Raw genomic sequence first — 24,271 nt, 5'->3', positions numbered from 1 at the left:
AGCAGGATTCAGTACTGTTCCTCACCTTTGAAAATCACATGTGTAGATTTTCTGTGCTCTGTCTGTACTGGAAAATGGGGATATCTATGTGCTTGTGTGTTAACAGTCTCCACACAAACTCATGTTTCTGAGTGCATGCAGAGACTTGCAAACAGATAAATAACATTTATGATAACCATGTGACTTCGCAGCTTTTGCTTTTCTGAGAAGGGTTGAATTTGCTGTAGTGAATCTGCTGTGGAACTGCAGCCGCTGGTTAAACAGTAAGGGCTTTACCACTTGAGGAAAGTGAAAATCAAAATGTTAAATGATTATAACCTCTTGCAGTCATACACACTGTAGAAAGACTTCTGGCAGTAACATATCGTCCTTTCCTTCCCTGATTTGCTTCCTGAACAGTCTGGGTTATTCCCTGGGATACAATAACGTGCTTTGCTTTGTTTTCTACCTCCGTGTGTTGCAGCATTTCCCATGTTGTCACCGGCAATGACAGGGTGCGTGTTCCTTTGAGGTATTATGCACAGCTCAAGTCTTAAAGCTTATCAAGCTATAGGAGGCCAGAGATGGGGATACAATGCTGTGGCCACAGGGGAGAAAGGAAGATTAAGAGAAGCCACCGCTTTGTAGTGATGGTACGTGGTCCAGGTTCCCACAGGCTGCTTCTCCCTGAGCATTCAGTAGTTTGTCAGACAGGAGGAAAGGGTAAATAACACACTCCTCATGACTGTCTGAGGAATATATAGCCATTAAATTTATTCTCAAGATGCACTGAGCTTGAGCAGAGCCTTTCCAGATCTCTAGCTCATTCTACAATTGTATGTATAATGATTTTAACAACACCAGCTCCACAACTGTTACTCAATTCCACACACATTCACTGCAGAGGTTCTGCAGATGGTAGTGGGGGATTATACTGATGAAAAAACAGCTTTAAAAATGCAGGCCTTTGGCCCAAAATTTAAAAGAGAATATTATATCTCAGGAGGATATTTGTTAGCCATAAAACAGAATTATGGCAAATAAGTGTAGGTCAGTCCCTCAATGCGATCTAGGATCATTGCCCTTGCCCACATTCTCAAACAGGCCTGACAGATCTTGATTAGTTCTAGTAAGAAAAAGTGGTGTGCACACACCAAGGCATTACCATATCATCGATAAATGCAATAATGCAGAGAAGATATAATACTGGAAGAGACAGTTAGGAAACACGGGGTGTTTAAATTCTTTTTCCTTGGGGACTGTGACTGAAGAGAAGGGAACTCGTGTATATTCACGAGTTTCATCCAGCTGAGTTCCTGAACATCCCAGAAACCTCACGGGAATATGGTAACTTCCATTGCGCTTGAAGCTTTTTATTTGAAGAGCAAAAAATCCACCTGTCCCATATCAAAATAATTTTCATTTAAGCAAATATAAATTTATTACTCTTCAGAATTATATATCAGTTTTGGCTCAGCTACTTTACTGTTTATTGAAAGAATCTTACAACCAGCTTTTCTACAGAGGTATAAAATCACTGCAGTGAGTGATGCCCCAGACATTCCCTTCCAATTATGTTGAACTATAAGAAGTCAATTGCTATAAGACATTTCATTCTTCAATGACTATTTTCATGGATGTGATTTAAATTATACCAAAGGTTTTTAATTAAAGTCACCCTTGTCATGCAAATATTTAATTTGTATTGATATATTTTTAGCTATAAACCACTGTCTTGATGCTTGGAAAAGGCGCTTTAAAATTCATAAGACTATTTTAATACAATGCTGACACTGTGTTACTTGTGACATGAGATATCTGTCAGTCATTCATTATCTGTCTGGCTGGTGAGGCTGTGGAGGTGAAATTCTAGCTTAGAGTGTTTCAGAACAGCAGAGGTTTCTGCCAGGCTTGTATAGCTTTAGTTAAGTATGAGTAAAAATAACGTTTGATAAAAGTAGGGTTGCAAAGTCTTGCAACTTTTCACAAGTCTCATGGTCATAAGTGTGTTTCTCAGAGGCTCAGCTTTTGAAGTCACCTCTCTGCAGGAATAGCTGACTTTTTTTTTTTTCTGAAGAATTCTGGTTTTAGCCTTTGGCATTGCAAATAAATCCTTTAATATGAGATCCTTCAAGGATCAGAATCCAAAAAGTGAGTAGGAATAACTTGATATCGGCATCTTTCTTTTATTTTTATTTTTTTAATTTTTTTTTTTTTTTTTCCCTGACAGAAGTGACACAGCACCTAAATGGAGAAGTTGTAGAATATCCATCTTTCAAGATATGGTTAGAGAAAACCACTTGACCACTTGAAGCTGGATTAGATGGCCTCAGGAGATCCCTTGCAGCCTGTGTTCCCTAAAATTTTGAGATTTGAAAGTCATCTTCACAATATATTATAACATTGAGGATTCTTACATACTAAAAATCAGTATTTCTCCTTCTCTGGACCCTGGAGCATTAAGTGTCTAGTTATTATGCTTGCATAATTACTATCGTATAATCCTTCTTCTCTGAGTGAGACTGTGCTGTGCCTTGGAGAAAGGACAAAACACTACCTCAGAAGCCATTGTTTTGGCTTCTGTTTCTTAGGACATTTAAGGATGTCCAATGTAACTTAGCAATTATGGGAGAATATGGCATGGCAACTTTCTCAGAGGTAGAAATATATGTATCATTAGTATAAAGTTAGCTACTAGCATCAGCAGCTTTTGGCATCTCCCTGTTTCTTTCTCATCTCATTTTGGAAGGCCTCCACAGATGACCTTCAGCTAGAGTAAAACCAGCCACTTACTCCTACCTACTGTTTCCTGTATTTTTCTGTGAATTTCCAGGCATGCAAAATTCCCCTCCCAAGTGGCTGCTTGGCTTCTCGAAGAGCCGCTGGCAAGGAAATTTTTTCCCATTGTAAATCCATCCCAACCTCATCATCAGGCTGTTCCTGGTGTACGTGCTTACTGGCTCTTTCTGAGGCCTCCATCCAAAAGATTTGTAAGGCCTGACTTCCCTTTGCCAAAGCTCTGCTGAGCTTTCCCAATACCCAAGGTGTTTTTTTTCACCCACTGATTCTTTTTGGCCTAGCTTAACCAGGCTGCCCGATGGAGGTGTCAGGCCCTCTGATCACACCCCTCTTTCACACGGGATCTCGCTTGCCACCCTGCAGTTCTTTGATATGGAGACGGTCTCATGCAAGCAGTTTCACATCACAGTTTCATCGTTAAGTGCCTTAGAAACTCCGCCTGGTCCAGGAGATTTGTGTCTGCTCTTTCCATCCATTTGATTTCTCATCTTGTCCAACACTCTTATTTGAGACAGAGCCTCTGGTGCATCCCCCAAAACCACTTTCAGTATGGGAAATGCCTTGAGCTTTTCCATGATAAACAGATGAAGAAAGATAATTCCATTCCTCTGCTCTGTCCTTATCTTACTTGAGCATTCATTCCTTTTATGACCTTGGTCTCTATCAGGTCTTCACATCCTCTGGCAAATGTCCTGTAACGGCTGTGTCTGAAAAAAAATTGTATGCTTTTTGCAAGTTATTCTTCAAGATCTTCTTTAGCCTTCCTTAAGACATTTTTACAAGTGACCTGGCAAAGTTTCGGATTCCGTCCATTTTCCTGATCAGGTCACAAATTCCCAATTCAGTGTGCCACTGGCTGTTATGTTCATGTTAATTTTGCAGAATGCCTAATATGTCCAGCTCATGACTTTCCAGGGCTCCAGAAGTCATTCTTTGCTGTCCTAGGGCACTCTGAAACCATAGCACTTCTCATTTTACGAGCACCAGTGGCTCAGTGAAGAAAATAAGTAGTTCTGTGAGCAGCCAACTTAATGAAGCCTGCTTCCAGATGAACTGCTGTGAAGTGGTTGTATTTCCTAGGACTGAAAGTGCCAGCTCTCATCAAAAAGCTTCCTGCAATTGGAGTATTCATAAAGCCACTTCTTCTAATATGGTTTCTCTGATGTGTAATAAAATAATTGATCTTGCGGTGCTGCTTTTCTCCCCCCCCAAAAAAAGAACTAATAGGACTTTCTGTCTCTACCCAGCCACTCAAAACTCAGAAAAAAACCCTGTCAAATTTGGTTGAAACTGGCTAATAGATTCAATATTTTTAGGGGACACTAACAGATACATTTATATGGATAGCACAACAGTATAGTTCTAATTTCTATAAAAATGGAGGCAGAAAATAAAATCTTTCAAAGAGGGAGCACAAAAAGAGTGACGATGATTCCTGTGACAACTACAACAGTTGGTAACTGTAGCCCCACACCAGTTTTCAACAGGCAGACATCTTTTCCCACGTCACATTTTCGTTGTGTACCCAGAAAGCCCAGACAGTGTCTTGATATCAGCCAGAGCCCACACGCAGGACCCAGCTCACCTCCAGCCTGCTGCAAAGCACTGCCTGGTTGTGTCCTTTGGCCATGCCGCCTGACCTGCCTGAAATGGTTTCAGCCTGATACACTGACCACCCTAGCTGGTGCTCACTGGTGTTTGACCTCCCTTGCTGTTCCTCTGCCCTGGAAGACAAGTGTGTACTGCAGCTGCCCACAGGCTCCAGAGACTCCTCCTCATGCTACAGGATCCTTGGGAGCAGAGGGAAAACAAAAAATCGTACTTCAGAGACAGTTAGTGGAGGTAAGGTGCTGCCTTTGCTCCAGCACAATCTCTCTATGCCTTTTCTCTAATTCGGTTGTGTTACCCAACCAGTAAGTCTGAGCCCGCCTGCCGTCACTGTGCCTTACAAAGTGATGATGGAGGACTACTTAGATAGAAAGCCTATGCAGATTAAAGTGTGCAAATTAAAACTAGCATAAAGATAATTGCATCTCAATAGCCTTTCCTCCCTCATTCGCCATCCTTTAACCTCTCCTTCAGGTCATAGGGTACATGTAACGATTAGGCATCTGCTGCGCCTTGAACCACAACAGCTTTGACTTTGCTGCTCTACACAAGTGACTCCGTTACCTGATATGCTCCCTTCCCACTACCTCATGTGCCCCCTTTCTGTTGTATTCAGTGTCCCTCATCTGAATCTCCAACTGTAACATTTTGGGCTAAAACCGTCTCTTAGTTACACTTCCAGTGTGTGCAGAAAAATGGGCAGTGGCATTTAGACCACTGTAAAACAAACAAAAAATAAACCCGAAGGCTCATCAGTTCTTCTGCAGTATTGGGAAAGTTCCTCCCTGAATGCTCTGTGACTCATTCCATTTAATGCTGGTTTTGTACATTGTGTTTGATAAGTTCTGTGTAAGTAAAAATGAAATCTGTGGCATAAATCATTCATAAGATGGTTACAACCGTGTGTCGTTTCAACTTCTTCTTCTTGCTGAGACATAATTTTTCTAAGTAGGTATGCAAAAGACATCCCCTGAAGTACTTAATAACACCACACTGATTTTTCCTATAGTGTATCTGGTCTCACAGAGGCTGATTTTACATCAAATTTACTATGTCTGTGCTGAAGACAATTACATAGTAAACCAATAGATGAAGTAGACGGAGTTAAAAACAAGCTGACAGCCCTTATATAGCTTCTTTAAAAGAATGCTGATACGGGCTTTTTTGGAATGGGGTGGGAGTTATAAACAAAAATATTATTACAGCTTTTGGCAGTGAAATAGCAGTCAGAGAAAGCCAAGAGAGATTTCAGAACATGTTTCTGTTCAGTTCAATGATTACTTTTTTCCCAGTCAGATTTAATATTCTCTGCCTGTTTAAAGTACATTTAAACACAGTGTATGCAACCATGCCTCCTAAAAATTGGCCCTTTGTCTCAGGTCAAAAAGATAGTATGCCTACAAAAATGTAGATTGTATGTGCGCTCGCAGTAGAGTGTTTCAAGCTCTACTCCAGAAATTTTGCTTTAGCTTAAGGAAACTGCTCCTCCCTTTGCTTTGAGGCATGATTCTGGCTTTGCTTTCTACTGTTACCTTTTTCAGCTGTTCAGGTGGCCTTTGAAACAAGTACACGTAACGCACTTGGAAGAAATATTGTTATTTCAAGAGGTACTTTAGGAAGCAGAAAACCCACAACAATGTTGGGTTTTTTACGTCTACTAGCAAGACGCAGATTTCCAAGATAAAAACAGTGGCATCCTTCGGTCTAATCAGGGTTTAATTGAGTCTGCACTGTCACTCAGGCAAGGGGCTGAAAGAAACAAAGCAGGATTTTAGAGAGCAGCCTTAAAGAAGTATCATTTAGTAATTTCCAGAGGTTGCCAGCTGGTTGAAAGAAGTGCTGCTGAGCTCTTTTTAAAACAAGCTTTTCTAATTACTAACGTTTCTGGTTTCTCTAATTATCTGCTCATTGTGCTATAAAACACCAAGCACTTTTTTAGCATTCCAACTAAGAAATCATAATATGTTAGCAATATAGCAATATAACAACATATAAGCTGGTCCCAGCACCATTAGCAACAGCTGATGTCTCCCTCTATGCCAGACTAGACCCCATCTGCCTCTCCAGATAAAGAACATGATCCTTCACTTATTCTCTTTTTAATGCAACTCGCAGCATCTTCTGATGAATCAGTCATCTGGTTTTGTTCCTCCTCTTCTTTCACACCTCTATTCTCCTAGTAACAGTGGAGATGAAATGACAGATATTTCACATAAATGAGTGTTTTTGTTTTTCAACAAAAAGCAAGAGAAGCTTTTCTTTTCAGAAAAAGGCAACAGGAGCATTTCCTTTACTTTTGTCTTCATGTGCCTCTGGAAAGTCCAGGAGAATTCAAGAGTTAAACGTTCATACTTGAAGGCCACCTATGCTAGAACAGGATTTGTTCCTGTATTCCACCCCTCCAGCACACAAATCCCAGCCACCACTCCTTGGCTGGCATTAACAGCTTAGCAAGTAATTCACACAGCTCTGGTTACCACTTCGCTCAGCGCAGAATCCCACATCTTCCACCAGCCTCCAAACTGCAGCTCTTACAGGGATCAGTGAAAATACATTGATTTTGGTGACCGTTAGGACTGTTTGCCTCAATTCTAGTATAATATGCCCTTCCACTGTAGATTAACATGACCTTTTGAAAATGAGTATCGAAGATTTGTTTTTAGAAGTTACAGTGTTTACCTTAGTACATATTCATCTAGTTTGCACTGCTAATGTATTTTGGTTATTGCAAACTCAATGAAGTCAATAATTGCTTGCTATAAATCCAAACCTTTAAAAATGTTCCACTTCTTAGAGTACTTTTACCATGTCTGTTATTGCTTGCAAGACTGACCATTTATGCCTTGGAATAGTAATTTGAATTTTAATTCTGATGGGGATATGGCGATAAATCAAACTCATTCTGAAATGTAAATCCATCAATGTGATTACTGGTTTCTCATTCACAAAGTTGCTTTCTTTTTTGTTTTATTTGAGATGTCTGCAGTTTGGGGAAGATTTTTATCAAATGTACTTCATGCAAATTGAATACAACCAGTAATTTGCTACTGTAATTTTTTACATCTGGAATGACATCGTTTTCTTTATCATTTCTCTCACTTTGCCACCCAATACTGTTGTATTCTAGCACCTTCTACATCAAATTGACAGTAATAATGTAATTATTCATAAATTCATGAGCCTGACTCTCTAACTCTTCTCGCCTTTTGGGTAAAAGCTCACTTTGGGCTAAATTGAGGGAGTTATTTTTTCATATTTTCATTCTCATATAGACAAATAGTTGATCGGTGTTCTTTGTTTTTGAAGAGTGCTTGATTTAGTTTGGCAGCAGTTTTCCTGGTGAAATAGAAGGTCATCAAGAGACTTGGTTTGTTATATCTACAGTACAAAAGTAGAAGATTTTGGAAAATGAGAAGTGTACAGTGTTGCTTAAAGATAATCAACCTCTCTTCCTTGGGAACTTCCTTCAGGTGGAGTGAGAACACTCCATCTCATCTGCCATAAATTTTCTCCTGGTCTTCACGACCTGTATTTTCTCAGGTATCTGCAGATGATGTGATGCTTCTTGCATCAAAAATCCACTTTTTTAATGGACCTCATGCTTTGTCTGTTAAACCACACTTACCCATTTTGTAGGGAGTAAATTCAGCATTACCACTTTAAGAAGTTACTACTGTCAGACCACTTTTTAAAATGTAATTTCTGCTTTTCTGAACCCTGAATAAGGAGAGGTATGTTCTTACAGAGCTGAGAAACCACCTCCCAGTAATGTCTTCCAGCTGGGAGAGACAAGAGGATTCTGGCTCCCAGCTCTAGCTGTGACCAACTCCCAGGGCAAGCCCATTCTCATAGTCAAGTTCTTGTCTTGGCATGAAACAGATGGGGCAATGCTGGATGTTTCCTCCAGAGGCACATACCAGTGCTAATCCCCCTTCCTGCCAAGTCTACTAGGCTTTGAACTTCAATTGCTGGCACATATATGCCGGACACACTGGGAGATTGACTGCAAACTGGTATCACACTCCAATTAAAAGCCAGACAAGGGGCAGAACTGTGGCACAACGTGTCTGCATCGGCCCAAACCATGGATGGCAGAGACAGCTGCCCTCTGGACCAACCCAGAGTGTGTGCATTGTCTTCTCATTCAGCTTTGAAATACAGTGAATTACAGTAATCCCTCCCAGAGGTGAGAAATTGCAGGGCTGAGGCAACACAATTTTTCTTACAAGCTAGAAGTGAAAAATGTATTTTTTAGACTTTTAGTGTTAAACTGGTTGTCCACGTTTTCTTCTAGTCCTAGAAAGAAACCCAATTACTGGGCAAACCATCATTAAGCAACATTTGATGAACACTTTTTCTTTTTTTACAGAAAAGGTATCTATTTCCAGATCCAGCTAATATGCCTTCACACGACACAATAGCTCAGGTTTATATGAAACTGTTGTAAATCAGTGCAGCCCCACTAATGATCTGGAGGTGGGTAGCACTGGGTCACTAGCAAAAAGTGATCCTACTAGGCGTCTTCACTTAAGAAACACACCCAAAATCCCAATTCCCTCTAAGGCATTGCTCACCAGAGCACTGTACGATAGAGAAAAGCACAGCGACAAATCAGAAGGTAATATCCTTCAAGAGTTTGACCAATTTCTCTGAGTGTTGCAGAGATTGTGCCTATGCCAGCTTGAATTTTGTGCTCAAGGTGATTCTACAAGGAAAATAAAACACTTCTCCCGTTGCACTCCTGCTTCCTCTAATTGAGCTATTATTTCAGGATCTTTTGTTATAACCTCAATTTCAGTACAATGCAGATCTTAGAAAATGAATTTTCTGCAAATGCAGATCTTAGAAAATGTATTTTCTGCAAGAAGGGTGGGGAAATTTCATCTTGGTTGGAGAAATGGAGGCCTGATAACAGACTGATGCATGGATCATTGGTGCATCAGACAAGTGATTTCTGAATCAGTATGGTGTTTTCTTAATAAATATTTCCTAAATGTGTCTTTTCCTGGTGTCTTGGCATGTCCACATTAGAGTTTGCAAATAGCCATAAGCAATGCTCTTTGATTTCTCCTGTGGCAATCAGGCAAATGTAACTTACACAATGGTCAACCACAATAAAGATATCATTGAACATTGTCTGCAACAACTGTTAATTCTTAGGATTTAGAAACCAGGGTATCTTTAATTGTTGCTTTGATGATGATGATGCAAACACAGTGCAGGTGTATATAGTACAATCCAGTAAGAATTGTCATTATCTATCTATTGCAAATAAAAATATCTGCTTTTTGGCAGAGTTCTGTTACTTCATCTACTGCAATTATACATGCATTCCAGGAATTTTCTGAGAATCAGATTGTGCTTGTAACAGACGTGACTTCCAAATTTATTTTTACTCATCTTCATTCATTTTGTTCATAATATGACTTAAAAAAAAAAGCAGGTTTGCAATAATTGTATACATAGTATCAAAACAACACTGAACTCTTCTACTTTACTTCTTTACTCCAGCCCTACTCTGTAGCTCCAAACAGCAGAAGTTGTTGGCACCCTTTGTATGATACAATTTTAACTGTGTGTGGTTAGTCCAAAGCCTTGGATGTTGACAGAAAGATTATGAGGGGTTTTATTCTGACCTTGACCAAAAAGGTAAGTGCTAGCAGTTGTGCATCAGCAGAGAAAGGTGAGTAGTATGTGGGTTAGGATTTAGAGGCAGTACTTCTAAAAGACATCATTTCACCTCCCCACTCAATCCCAAGCAGAAATGTAGAAATGAGTGACAGTTTTGCTGCTGATCTGAATGCAACCAAGTTTAAATGGATATAATGCAAATAAACATCATTCCTGTGACAGAAATTTGCTTTTTGTGGAGGCTTTGGCCCATCTCCTCTCCCCTCATCCAAGCTTGTTCAAAACACAGATGCTAGGATACAGTGGTAAACCTCAGGCATCAACCTGAGAGTGCTGTGCTTCAAGTGGGTTTTTAGATGGCAGTCCAACACAAGAGCACAGAAAATACTCTGGCTTCCTTTGCAAAGCAGACCGCGTTTCCAAGACACGGGTACTTTTTTCTTCCATAATTGTCATATCCAATTCCCCTTGGATGCAGCACATATACATATATGCATAAACACTTTATATATATATGTATAGCCTTGTCCACAAACCCCATTCTTACCTTGCTTCATGTTTTATTAGTTACCAAAAAGTTCCTCTTGCCAAGTTTCCCAAAGTCTGCTTTATATGCTCATTAAGGTAATGATGAATTTGGTCTTTGAAGAAGACTCAGAATCCCACTGAGCTTCTCTTTATTTTGCTTAATTTTGAAAGTGCTAGAAAGAATGCTACAGTTAACCAATAGGATCATTTTGATAAAGGCCACTTTTATTTTGGGTACTTCTCTTAAGTGCTAATACTTACACTTTAATGAGACAGAAATTCAGTTTCAAAGTGGCTCAACTATAAAGCCAAACACTTACAGCATATCCCAACAAGGGAAATTGAGCCAGTTATCCTACCACTGGGAAAAGTTGTAATGTAGTGAGTTTTAGAAACAGGAATAGAGAAATTGCACTTCATTGCTGCATTTTATCTTCCTGGTGTTCTGAAAAAAACTGCATTGAAAAATGAGACGGTGGCTGCACACCTCACCTTTCTGGAAGCTCAGTGCTGTGAGACCTTGACCACATTGTTCACATCCCCCAGTCCAGAAGATGTTCAGCACAGTAAGTCAGAAGTCACTGTCTTCTCTTCCACAGCTCACCCAAAGACTTGCATAATGTGCAGGTGGGAAGAAACATCCCTTTCCTGGGTGCTCAGGGGAGACAGGGAAGGAACTGGTTTCTGGTAGTTGGCTGAGCACCACAAGAAGGTGAGCTGCCACTAGATGCACATTTGTAACATGTTGGGCCATGGAGCTCCAGGACCTACCAGAGGTGCCTGTCTACTCAGCCCGTGGGCTCATGTGGCATGAAAAAAGGCATTTTTGTGCCTGGCAGGTGACATGTGCCCAGCTTACTTAAACAAGTCTACTGCTTCCAAGATTCTGGACTGGGACATCCTACAGAGCCCAAGCTGGCTGTCATCCACAGAAGACTCCAGGAAGGAGGAATGAGAGTCTTCGCAGCAGCATGGCCCTCTGAAGATCATACTGTTCTGCAATATAAAACTTCCAATAAGAAATGACAGAAAAGTAGGAAATGATCAATTCAGGTCCATCCACATATCCACAAAGGCCAATTAGAATAAGAAAGGCAGTTTCTTTATGACAGCCGGGTAATGAGTGTTTGACATGCTGTCTCACTCACTGCAAATGCATAACTGCGCCTTCCATCTGAGGGAAGACATTATCCCTCTGTACTTTCCTTGGAAATAGAAAGAATTTGACAAAGGTAAATATATTCTACTAGAGGAAATACTTCACTGCATTATAAGTCTCCCTAATTATAGCTGTGGAGCTGGAAACAAAGACAAGGAGCCACGCAGGGCAGCTGGTGTTTGTCCTTTCAACAGCAACTAATTTCTTCTCTGGTATTGTTGCATGGGCACCTTCACAACTCCTATGCCTCAATATAGGATATTATATACTTCACTCTGATTGGGATGTTCTGAAAGACACATAAAACCAGAGACCCCATCTACTCTGAAGATTCAAGGGTCACTTTTAGAATGCAGATTTTTCCATGCATCCTACAGTTAAAATAATTATTTCTGTCTTTTCCTCATACTGTAGAGCATGTGCTCTTTGCTAGGTGAATATTGCATCTCACCTCAAGGTGGATTTATTTCATCAGTACTGCCTGTATATCACTTGCAAAGCACTTAGGTATCCTTCAGGGTAAAATGTACTGCATTCTGCTTTATTTCATATTGTGTCCTTGCCTAGATCCTTGAAAGTTTTTTATTACTTGGCATATGTTGGTTGGGTTTTTTTCCATAATCAGTTTAAATGCAATGTGTCCCTTGTCCAAGTTAATTACATGGTTGGGTTAATGACTCATTGCTTCAGGCACTTGAGTGGGGAACTTAGCCAGTCATTAACGCATTGGCTATTTTATTGCCTCTAAGCTCAGGTTTCCATCCAAAAGCTAGACTTGAAAGTGGTTACCTTCACCAGAATCAGGTGAAGGCAGAAGACCCAGTCAAAGACCTTTTTTTTTGCAAAAGAGTACCACTGAATTCATAAGCTATTGGATTAGGTGCTTAGCAAACTAGATAGTTAAGAGTCCAGGGAATTCTGTCATATTGATATCGATGTGACAGAGGGCCAAATTCACAGCCTGTTTGAGATGGCATCTGCTGGCTGGAGAGCAGCGAATGAGACCACTGAAACAAGCAATTATAAAATCTCTGTGGAGCACTTCACATAAAGCTATGTCAGAATACATTTTTGGGGTGACAAACCCATATAACTCAGAAACCATAAAAACGCAGTCAACTTGAACTGGAATACTCAGAAGAAATTGAGCAAGAGTTTTGTAAGTTGTGGTTTGTGGGAAACAGGCATTGCATTTGTTTGTGGGAGACAGATGCCCATCCATCACTGCAATTCTCTGTAGAAGTGAACAAGAAATCCCCCTCAGCACCTTTGAAAATCCCCGTCTGTTTAAAAAAATAAATGTCATTGACCACTGGAGGCATTTCTTCCTTTGAGCACAAGCAGCAGAGGGAGAGAGGAAGTGGAAGGCTCGAGTGCAAGTTTCATTATGATGCTAATTATAAGCTCCTCTTCTGAGCTGGTTAGCACTTATTTCGATTAGTTGATGTTCAAGACCACTTTCTGTCAGAATTCTGGCAGTTCTAGCAAAATGAAATACTTGTCTCAGGCAGCTCTGATCCCCTTCTTAGGTAAGCCAGTTCTGTGCAAGCCTGAATGCATCTCTGTTTGTATACAGTGTCCCAAAGGCAATGTTTGTTTTCTTTGTTTCAGTAGACAGAGGAATCGGTTCTCTCATGTTTTATTCATGAAAGTATATCTTGTGAATGTGGCCTCCAATATGTATTAGAGGCAAAAATATCACTAACAGTAATGCCTGAAAGACTCTTTACTTGTATAACAAATGGACACACAAATTAAATTACCACTGGTAATGCATGCCCACTCCATAATTGTAGCCCAGTTTGGAATGCTGCTGAAGCAATTATCTCAGTTCAGAATTGCAAATCAGGAGTTTGGTTTAATCAGGAAAGTAGGACATCTCATCTTAAACAAAGACAGTACTACAGGTCTGTAACATGTCTGACAAATTACTGTCAGGCTGGCAGAATGCATCAAATTACCCTCTCTTGACACCCAGCTCAAAATGGAACTCTAGCTAAGCTGTCCTTTCTTTGCTCTTTCCCAGCAGCCGTATTTGGTTGCAGAATGGCTGATTACAACAAAGATTTTGCTTTATTTCCTTGTTTATGACTTTGTCATTCTAGCTAGATTCAGCCCTTATATTTGCCCGCAGAAATGATTAAAGACAATGGGAAGCAATTATTCAGCTGGTGATATCCTGTTCTTATTTAACCGTATCAGTGCTGCAATGCTTAGGTGCCAGGGCAGAGCAGTAGCTGAACTCATCCAAGCAGATGCAAACGAAGCAACACATCAGTTGCTCTTTCCTGGAGCAAACACATGTTGAGTCCCACAGTGCCACAATCTGGGTCCAGAAATCAGCCTTCGCTGTGGTTTAACGTCACTACTACGAGCCGTCGCTTCTTCACCAGATGCTTAGCTCAGTCTGACATCACCGCTGCCCTAGGAGTGACGGGCCAGGAATCAGAGATGGCTCAAACTGTTAGATTCTCACTTAGAGATTCCCATCCACTGACTTCCAGCGAGAGGTTGGGTCTGGCCCCCGTCACTGCCTCAGCAGGCTCCAGGGCAGCATCCAGCATTGTCTCCTCACGCCTGGTTGCAGCCCCTTCTCTCTTGCAGATTACTGCTCCATAGCACAACAGATCTCCAGTGGCCCAGTCACTCCAGTTCTGCTGGTTTCACCAAAGGTGCCACATCAGTTAGGGAAGCCCAGACAGGCATGCACGTCTGCAGACTTGGCCCCAAAGACACCGACTTGTGGCGGAGGACCTGGGCAGACCGAGGTCACATCTGTCTGAGACCTAGCTCCTGAGTGTCATCTGTACCTTTGAAAATCTTTCCTAGGTCAGTTTAGTTAATGAGTTCAGCTCTCCACGTCACTTTGACATGACTGAGAACTTGACTCAAGAACTTATATTGACAAATTACTATTTCATCACAAATATGATATATTTTTATGTCAACACATGGAAAAGGAAAACCAGTTTTTAATACAGTAAGCTTAGTCCCAAACCATAGATTGCATTCTGCTTTCCAACTAAGCTTAAGTAATCTGGTTTGACTGAAGATTTATTTATTTCATACCACCATTCACATTCTTTGCGCATGTGGAAGAGCTCTCAAACAAAACAGAGCCTTCTGTTTTGCAGGAACCGAGTGGTTTTTGGAGGTCACCTACGGAAGGCAAAACTTTTTTTTATTTTCATTGCATTGTTAACATGTCCCTAGCCACAAGTTTCAGCCAACACTTTCACGGAGAATTAAACCCTGCTAGAAACTAGTAACTGACTATTCCGTCGTACATGTGCAGAATACAGGAAAATACTTGCAAGCTGAGGAGATGTGAGAACTTTAGAATAGGGATGTCTTCTCAGCTGTAAAAATAGTGTTATTGACAAGCACTATAACATGAAAAAGCATCAAGTGCAGCTATCAGTTTTCCTGAGGTTTAGTACATGTCCTTCTACCTTCCAAATGCTTTGCAAATGTTACACCTTTTGCTATCAGAACTTGAAAATTTTAAGTTCCCAATAAAAATAAATTTAAAATATGTCTTTGACTAAGAATTTCCATTCCCAAAACTCAGCATGGACCAAGGCGGCTGCACATTGCACTGGCAACAGATAGCTGTTTCTTACCTGCTTCCCTGATTTAAGACTAATGATGCAGCATTTCATCTGAATTAACAACTAAAAGAAATTTTCCTGACAGGCCCAAGCAGGTCCAAGAAGTAACCACAAGGGGAATAACTTTTCCTATCTTTCTCTCTCCAGGCACCGGAGCAGCTGTAGACCTACTCTTCCATGAAGTCTTGTTCAGCTCCAGAACCACTTCAGAATTAACTAATATCAAAGTTCCTGTTTTCTTGGTTAGACTGGAGTAATGACAAAAAAGCCAAAACCAAAAAAACCAAATGAACCCTGAGGAAAACAAACAAAAAGATCAAGAACTAATCAAAGGACCCTGTTTCAAATATTCATGGACTATTTGTGCCAGCGATTGCATACATGGCATACAGGAATTCCTGCAGGAATTAAAACTCATAAGAACAGTAAATTTCTTTAAGGAAGAGAATAAGTCTTTCTATTATAGTTATGTGCAAATATATATGCATATATGTATGAATTTAGTATGCCAGCCATTAGGATTTACTTGGAAGTCTAGCTTTGTTTGATGTTCTAAAAATCCCTTGAGCCAATGGATTATGGAAGAATCCCAACTTTTGAAGTTCTCCTAACTTAAAACATGATTCCAGCTTTTATGATTTCAATGTAGAGTTCATGCAGAAGAACCTAAGGACTTTGAGAAAAGAAAAAAACCCTAAGTCACTCATTTTGTTTTAAAATATGATTTTAAGCCAATTTGAACAATTTCACGGCAGTGGCAAATAATTCTACATATTTTGGTACTGGCAAGTTTGCATCAGGTCCCATGCTCCGATCCACAGACATCAGAAACTACTATATTTAATGGTACCAACTTTTCTGTTTATTTAATTCAATTTAATATCAGAACTCTCAAAGCGAGGCACGCAGTTGACACACTGTTCTCCATCTCACCAATACTGAATGCCCAAAGGAAAGGATTTGTGGTTCAGTCACCTGAAACCTATAGTCATCTCCGAGTAGATGACTTCTGTATCCTCTCTCAGTGAAAAGCTAGTCACGAACTACATATTTTTACTCCATGTTGATGTTTATTTAACCACATTACGTGTACAAACTTGTATAAATGACAGAAGTGTTCTGCAGTGACATGAGTGCGTGCAGGTACAGTTCTCAGTGGCATAGAGTGACGAAATCTGGGCTGTTCGGTCTCTCCCAACCCTCCACCCTTCTCTCGTGCTAGCATTCACATCAATTTAAGCACAGGGTGAGCCACTTCAGACAGCTGATGTAGCTGAAAACAGATACTTCTTTTTTTTGGCTGGATAACTTCAACATCATCTTTCAGCTCAGTGACCTTCCTGAACTGGCTCACCAGGGGCCATGCAAGAGGTTTTGACAGTACCTTGCCATGTTACTGATTTATCTGTGTTATCACATCACACCTCGAGCATGTTATTTTCTTTTGTTGGTCTTTATAAGTACTTGCAACTGTTGTCTACTGTATGTCATAAATAAATGCATTTGTTTGCATTCCCCGTACCCTATTTGAGTTACAATTCTTTTTAGGGCAACTGGGTAAAAAACATATGTTTTTCATCCTGGGAAAGAGAGCAAAAGGGCACTTTATGAATTTCCATAGCTTTCCGTAGTGCACTCCAGAGCATCCAAAGCATAGCAGAGTGCCTCCTATCGCAGCTGCAGGGGCCAAAAGGCAAGCTGGTACCACAGGGGCCAGGAAAATCAGTCTCATCTTTCAGTAGCCAGTGGTAACTGCCTGTCATGGGACACAGACATGAGGCGCATGCTGAAGTGCTGGGGCTCCAGAGACTATGTGACACTAAACAGATATTTTAGGATTCCCCATCTCTCAGAAAGCAGGTGTTCTCTGGGGGAGTGTAGGGGGACACACCATCTCCCATCATGGGAAAACAAAATTTGAGGAAAGGCTGACAGGCAGAGATATTCTGGAGGGGAAATCACATGGTGAGAGGGAAACAAAGGGAAGACAGCTAGGGAAAATGCCAGCAGCATGACTCCAGAAGTCAAAGTCTACAGAATACCACAGGTTTTCCGAATCTTTAGATGAGAGCCATCTAGCACAAGGCATGTGCTATCTAGAGCTATTTAGTGTAGAGCCATAGGGCATAAACTTTGCTCTAAAAATTCCTTTATCGTAGTAGGATGCATTCCTACTACTAAGGTTATTCAATATTTGTTTCAGTGGGGCTGCCTCGGGTCATGACATGCACTGCTAGTCACAGCTCTCAAATTAAAGAAAATGAATAACAGCACCTGCTGAGCACAAGCCTTGTTGTCAGGCCAGATACTACAACACAGTCTCCTATTCCATGTGTGGGAGAATTGCAAACTGTGGTGTTCAATTCCGTTTCTCCCAGCGGTGCTGCTACTGTGGCTTCTTCAGCATGCAGATGCACAGAAGACTCAGAGAAATAGTTAACTCTCAGCCGTGTCAGTGGGGCTTCTAGTACTGGTGGAGCAAAATACTTGTTAAAGATCAGAAAAATGTGTTTTGAGGAAATAGCCTAAAGGAAAAGGGTGTCTTGCACACGTCTTTGTGTGATATATAAAACATAAGTTTATTTAATCATACAGAAGTACCCAGAAAATTGTTTATTAATCCATGACTGAAATCTGTGTTTTCATTTGACAGTGTTTGTAATAAATGCAGTATTTATGTTATCCTACCCCATTCACCTTCCAAGCTAAATGATGAATACTGAACAAAGCTGGATATGTCTATGGCCTAGACTAAACTTACTAAAGCATAACTTTCCTAGTGGGCCAAATTCTTCTGTCTTGGCAAGATCCTAAAGCCATGAGGATGAGTTTGTCTGCATTTTAAAACATGGGAAAACAATTTTGAGAACTGCTTTACATGTGGAAGAATCTACCCTTTGAATTTCCTAAAATGCAAGTAAGCAAGGTTACCTAAACAGGTATATGCCAAATTTAGGTTAAAAAAATGTGTATTCTGCAATTATAATCACATTTGCTGATTCTCTCTGATAGAAATTTCTCTCACTCTTTGTGCCTGCGAGCCAGAAATGTGATAACAGAGCTGACTGTTGTCAAGTTATCTCACTGACAGCCTCCCTAATGGCCAATGCTGGTGGGAACCATCTTTCAGCCCCTGCCCTCTCCCTGGGTCCTTTGCTGAGCTAAGGCGGAGAAGTGCCACGTGCAGGCTTGTGCCAATGTAATGTTGTTGCTGGCAAGCCAGTGTTTCCATGTGTGTTCCCAGTTCGTAACTGGAGGAGGTGGTACCAGTACAAGCCATACTCCATTGGTGGGGGTTGTAGAAATCTTACCAGAGGAGAGACCTCACAAAGTGTATGCAGGTAGAAACCTAACTTCCCATTTCAGCATGTGCTGGTAGAGAAGACAGTGTGCCACAGCCACACACACACATTTTTGGACATCCATGCAGCAGAGTCAAATAGACCCTTTTAGAAATCATAAAGCTTTCCAGGAAACAGACTTCCAGGCTAAGCATTGCTGTTTGTTTGGATTTTCATCTTTTTTTGTCTTTTCTTATATAACAGGCCTGAAAGTTTCCATTATATTAAGAGCAGTCAAAGGAAAGGACCTCTTTTTATCCATAAAGTATCCTTTCACAGCTCATGAAAAAGTTGCCTCCAAGAGGCAAACATTTGGCTGGTACATGGTCAATTCCGCTAACTTCCATAAAGCTACATTGACTTATGGACCTGGTAACAACAGGCACCTTCTAGGTGCCCAGTGAGGATGCAGCCTGTGTTTTTCTGTTTCAGTCTGTGAGTTGCACACCTACTGCCAGCAATTTGGGGCAGAGAGTGGGGTGAGGGTGTGGGGTGTGGGTGTGTGTTTCCAAGATCATAGAATCAGAAAATGGTTTAGGTTGTAAGGGACCTTGAAGATCATCAAGTTCCAACCCCGCTGCCAGAGGCAGCGACACCTCCCACTAGACCATAGATAGGGCTGAGATACCCACAACAGATACAGCACATGTAAAGCCAACTTCTGTACATAATATAACCAAGGCAGGTGACTCTGTCTTCTTGGATCATTCTGACTGCTACTGCACATCTTGCTCTTTTTCTACAGAGTTCAGGATTTAACTCCCTAAATTCATTCATTTCCAACACATTTATGCCTGCTTCTGCTGATAACTCTCCACAGCCACTGGCAAAGAACTTGGCTGTCCAGTATTAATCTTCCCTGCTGTAATGAAATCTGATTTTTATTTTGGCATTCTGTAGTGAAATATAAGCAAAACTTACACTTTTGAAGCATCGAAAAGGACCACTATTGTGAACTTATCATTAAAATGTTAAAAAGTTCTTCTGCTCCAAGAAAACTAAAACCTGCTAATTTACATATTAATAGACCTTTTATGCTCAGGAAGATAACAAATACAATCTTTGGCCAGATGCAGAGAATTAATTACAGCAAGAGAAAGGATCCTATGAAATATACAAAGGAAGCTCTGAATATTCTGAAAGAATATTGTTGTCAGTCAAGTTTCAGTTTATAGCATAATACTACAGGAAGAGCGAATTGTTTTGTGTCTGTTGCAGGGCTTTAAAAAAGAGAGACATTTAGTTTGTGTTGTCCATTTGAGACGCTGTACCAAAGCAGATATAAAACACAAAATGGATACGCAGAAGGCCACTAAACCTACAACGTGGAGTTCTTTATCCATCTCAGAAGCTGAAAATCCGTAAAAGAGCTCAATACCGGCAAATAAACAGCCCAATTTAAGGAGAACCAAAGCCGTCAAAAGGTAAATGAAGAACAAATAGGGGAGATACCTGCCTCAGAGGTACCGTTGGCCAGCAGTATGGGTAAGTCACCATCAGAGACAGAGAGCTCTTGGAAAAGACATGAGGCAGAAGTGATTATCTACACTGCAAGAAGTCATCAGGACCAGAGATTTCATCTAAGTGCTTTGCAGCAAATTAAGAACAAAGGAGCAGGAATATTAACAGAAGTATCTAATCTGTTACTAAAAAGAACTACTAGTCCTGAAGACTGGAGATTAGTCGGTGTTCCTTTATCTAGAATATTGCAAGCCAGGTGGCATTTCTGCATGATCAGTTATACTTGATGAATAGATAATTAAGGTGAGAGTCACGAAACATCTATTTATCTCTCCATCTATATTCTTAAACTGTTGCTTCACCACTGCATTATTTAACAAGAATGTCCTCTGCCAGAGACAAACCTGTGTGACTCTGTAAATGTACGCCCACACTTCCCAATTTATTAGAATTCTTTGAGGTACTACAGGTGGAAGAGAAGGGCATTCCTTTATGATTTATTTGTGCCTTTCAAAAGCATTTGATAAAATCACTGTCAGGAAGCTACTGGCGTAGGTAGTTATGTCGTTCCCTCACATGTGCTCACATGTAGCTCCATCAGGAATTGTCAGCTGATCAAGATGTAAAATACAAAACAATGATGAAGACTTCAACACTGACAGAGCCCATACTGTCCCACGAGAAACACAGAGGCACCCGCAGATATTATTGGAGTGTATTGCCTACACTGAGATTTGAATAAGGTCCTACAGCCATGACTGATCTGTGTATATGTTTAAGTCCCGGGCACACACATGCATATTTTAAATCTTTCCTGCTTTTGTGAGCCACTTTGCTGCTGCACAATTTCCTCTGGCCCATCAGCTTCCCAGCCACCAACAAAGCCTTTGTTAGATCCTATTAGCTTATCTCCTTGTTGGAAACAGTTTGTCTCCTCTCACGCCTTTGTTTTTTATACTGTTTATTCTTCCTAGTTACCATTGTGAGCATAGCTGAGCGGTCTGATCTCACAGCTGAGAACTAGGTATTTCTCAGCCTCGTCCTCTATGTGATACACGATGTTCAGGCTTCACTGGGCTGGTGGAGCTGACAGGGTGCATGTGAGGAATCTGGCCCTGGAAGTGCTAACACTGTTATGCTTCCCAGCTGCTGAAACCTAGGAGATCATCGGGGCGTCAGTTTAGTCAGGCACGCAAGAAGTTAGTAAAGGCAAGAGTGTGCTTGTGTGCATTGTGTAACCAGGGCCTTAAAATTTCCTCCATCTGCAAAACTGGAATCACGCATCTTCCTGGTCTCACAGAAAACACAGAAATGACTATACATAATACATGGAAAGTGATTTAAAGACACAAAGCAATGACTAAGCATTAATTTCTAGTAGTCTCACCCTCTACTTCTGGTACGGTGTAGATGGTCATGTTTCCCAGCACAAGCTCTTCCCATTTAGGTGCTTGCAGCATTTCTGAAGTGTGGCTGCTATTGGCTAGAAAACACTATGTATGTGTTGACATTTCAAGTGCAAGTACTGTAATTCTTATTACAGTGTTCTAAATGCCACCAGCATTGTTTTTCTGCGCTCCTCAAACCTTCCAGCTTCCCTCTGCTCAGTCATTATCCTTTTAAAATAGGTTTTTGCCTTTCTCTGTCCTTACCCACTCAAAATTATTGCTTGTATCTACACCACATATCCTACCTTCAAACTCTGCTTTTAATTTTATGTGTGGATTTCAGTAAAGTCTAAGGCATCCTCCAATGATTCTGTTAGAAGATGCTTTGCAGAAATAAATTGTTCTGTGCAAATAATCTGATCACTCGGTCTGTCACAAAATAAAAGTGCAGAGTAATCTAAGAATACTTGGTTTTCCTGAATAAATAGTCACACTGGGAATTTGAAGGCCTAAGACTTATTATTTGACAACAGAGAAAAGAGAAATATTAAACCTTAATGCTAATAGTAAATATAAAAATAAATATTGAAATATATAAATAAAACATGCATGTGGGTTTTTAGCTAGAAAAAGGGCAGGAAGTTAATCTTTTTTTAAAAAGAATTCCAGTACATGGAAAGTTGAATTTTGTTTTCAGTCATTATTAAGATTGATTGATTGATTTAGACCTCAATACACTTCCTGTGGTTAGCAGTTGCATTTTCGCTACTGCTAAACATGCTTCTGAAAAAATAAATAGCAATTTGAATTCATTCAACCACACATACGGTCCCTGTTCTTGCAATCAGCTTGAAAAATAAAACAACTATGTCCCAGTAAAATTTAATAGTTATCTCTTACAAAGGGTAAGAGCTTTTCATAGTTTGACTATTATGTAGAATGTCATGAATATTTAAAAGAGATCGGCTTTTCTGCCCTTCCCCTGGGTCATCTTACCTTCTCCCTTAATTAAAGATCAATTAATCATTTTGTACAGAATTGGGGAAAAGGGTAAATATTCAAGAGAAGTACAAACCCAGTATTTCAGCTGTTCCAAAATCACATTATTAAATAGTTTTTAGCACAACTGACACTTTAGTTATTAATCCAGCTAATAATTTGATCTTTCTATTTTCTTCCTTCTTTGATGGTACTATTAGGTCAACAAGTCTTATGTAAATCATTGGCTTTATTGCTTTCATCAAGGCATGTTATTTTCTTCATCTGAAGAAATGCCAAATAAAACAAAAACCTGGCCATTCTATTTCTGTATTTCCTTCTCTTAATATAGAATATTGGTAATCATCTTTAAAGTGTTACTCTATTGATTTTCTGGAGCAGCAATGCTCTGCTAGTAAAGCAAGCTGCATATCAAGAACATGATATTATTCCAACATGTAGATACCACTATTTTGTTCTGCTGATGCCTACTGATAACTTTTTATGCAACCAACTGCATACACTCACAGGCATACATAGTAAAGTGAAAGTTCCATAATAAATACACTGAGATATTATTTAAAATGCAATGGGAAGATAAAAAAGCCTAGATGTGAGGGTTTTACATCACATTGCTGGAAAGATTTTTACAATAGTCTGGCATTAAAAAAGAATCTATTCTTGTTAAATCATTTAGAGAAGGAAAAGACCACACCAACAACCATTACTAATCTAGATCCTGTGAAAAAGATTATTTTTTGTTGTCTGCTGCTTTGCAGGCTGAAGTTAACTAATTAAGGCAATTCTCACAGAAGTGCTAGGAACCACATATTCTAATACATAAATAAAGTAGGAAAATATGGCAGTTTAAACCTCATTAAAAACACATTTTCAACTCTCCTTCTCATGGAAACTAGTTTCTTGCAGTTATTCTGTCTGTCTGTCTCTCCAGTAACTCTCCCACAGTAACTCCAGTACCTGTTGGCCAATTTCTATCCTTTTAAACACAGGGGTCAAAGCCTCAAGGATAAATTAGATACTACAGATTTCAGGGGAAATGTTCAAAGACAGTAAAAAAAAAAAAAAAAAAAAGCTGCTATGGAGAGAGAGGCAAGTGGCCTGAGCAGCAGATTTCTGGTGGGGGTGGCTGTGCCCAGCCCTGCATCCATGTCTCCTACCCACTGGAGAAGACAGAAGATGTCTGGCAGCTTGCACTGCCTGTGCCCAGCTGCCCTGCAGGACAAGCTGCTGCAAGGGGAATAGTAAGCCAACCTGGATGAAACCTGGCTTCATTCATTGCCCTGCCGACATGACAACATAATTTAAAAAAATCTCCAAATGTGTTTTAAAGGGAGGGGTGGATTTTCAGCTGCTAATTAGGGAAGCAAATACACAGTGAGTAAACTGTACTTGATTATGTCCTTCTAATCTTTGGAAAATCTCCATGTTTAGCAACATTTAGTCTACTAATGATGTAACAGATTGTGTAATCTGGAAACGCTTTTTGCATTATGAAAACTAATTTCAGTATACATGGCCATCATGTTTCTACCACTCTGTGTGTGTGCACACATGTGCACACATGAGGAGTTGGGAGGGTTGTTCCAGAAACGTCAAAGGAGAAAGAACACCCAACACCGAATCTCAGCAGGCAGTTGCAGGGTGTTATCCATCCCTATACAAAACTCTGACCAACTGAACAAGCATCTCCAGGACCACTGGCAGCTGATCCTGAATAACTATAACTGATGATGACATGTCTGATGCTTAAACAGTCTATTGGTCGTA

General features: G+C 40.3%; 1 protein-coding gene across 1 annotated transcript in view; it reads right to left on the bottom strand.

Annotated features, from left to right (window-relative positions):
* GRIK1 (glutamate receptor, ionotropic, kainate 1) overlaps positions 1–21,535 on the bottom strand; it is a 239,115-nt gene extending 217,580 nt beyond the window's left edge. The window contains exon 1 of the mRNA XM_009894929.1: positions 21,505–21,535. Within this exon, the coding sequence (XP_009893231.1) occupies positions 21,505–21,535 (31 nt within the window). The remainder of the gene's footprint in view (positions 1–21,504) is intronic.
* Positions 21,536–24,271: the final 2,736 nt, after the last annotated feature.

This window comes from Charadrius vociferus, unplaced genomic scaffold (assembly GCF_000708025.1).
Source record: "Charadrius vociferus isolate BGI_N301 unplaced genomic scaffold, ASM70802v2 scaffold201, whole genome shotgun sequence".
NCBI classification, from domain to species: domain Eukaryota; kingdom Metazoa; phylum Chordata; class Aves; order Charadriiformes; family Charadriidae; genus Charadrius; species Charadrius vociferus.
This window is presented reverse-complemented; position numbering and strand designations above follow the sequence as displayed.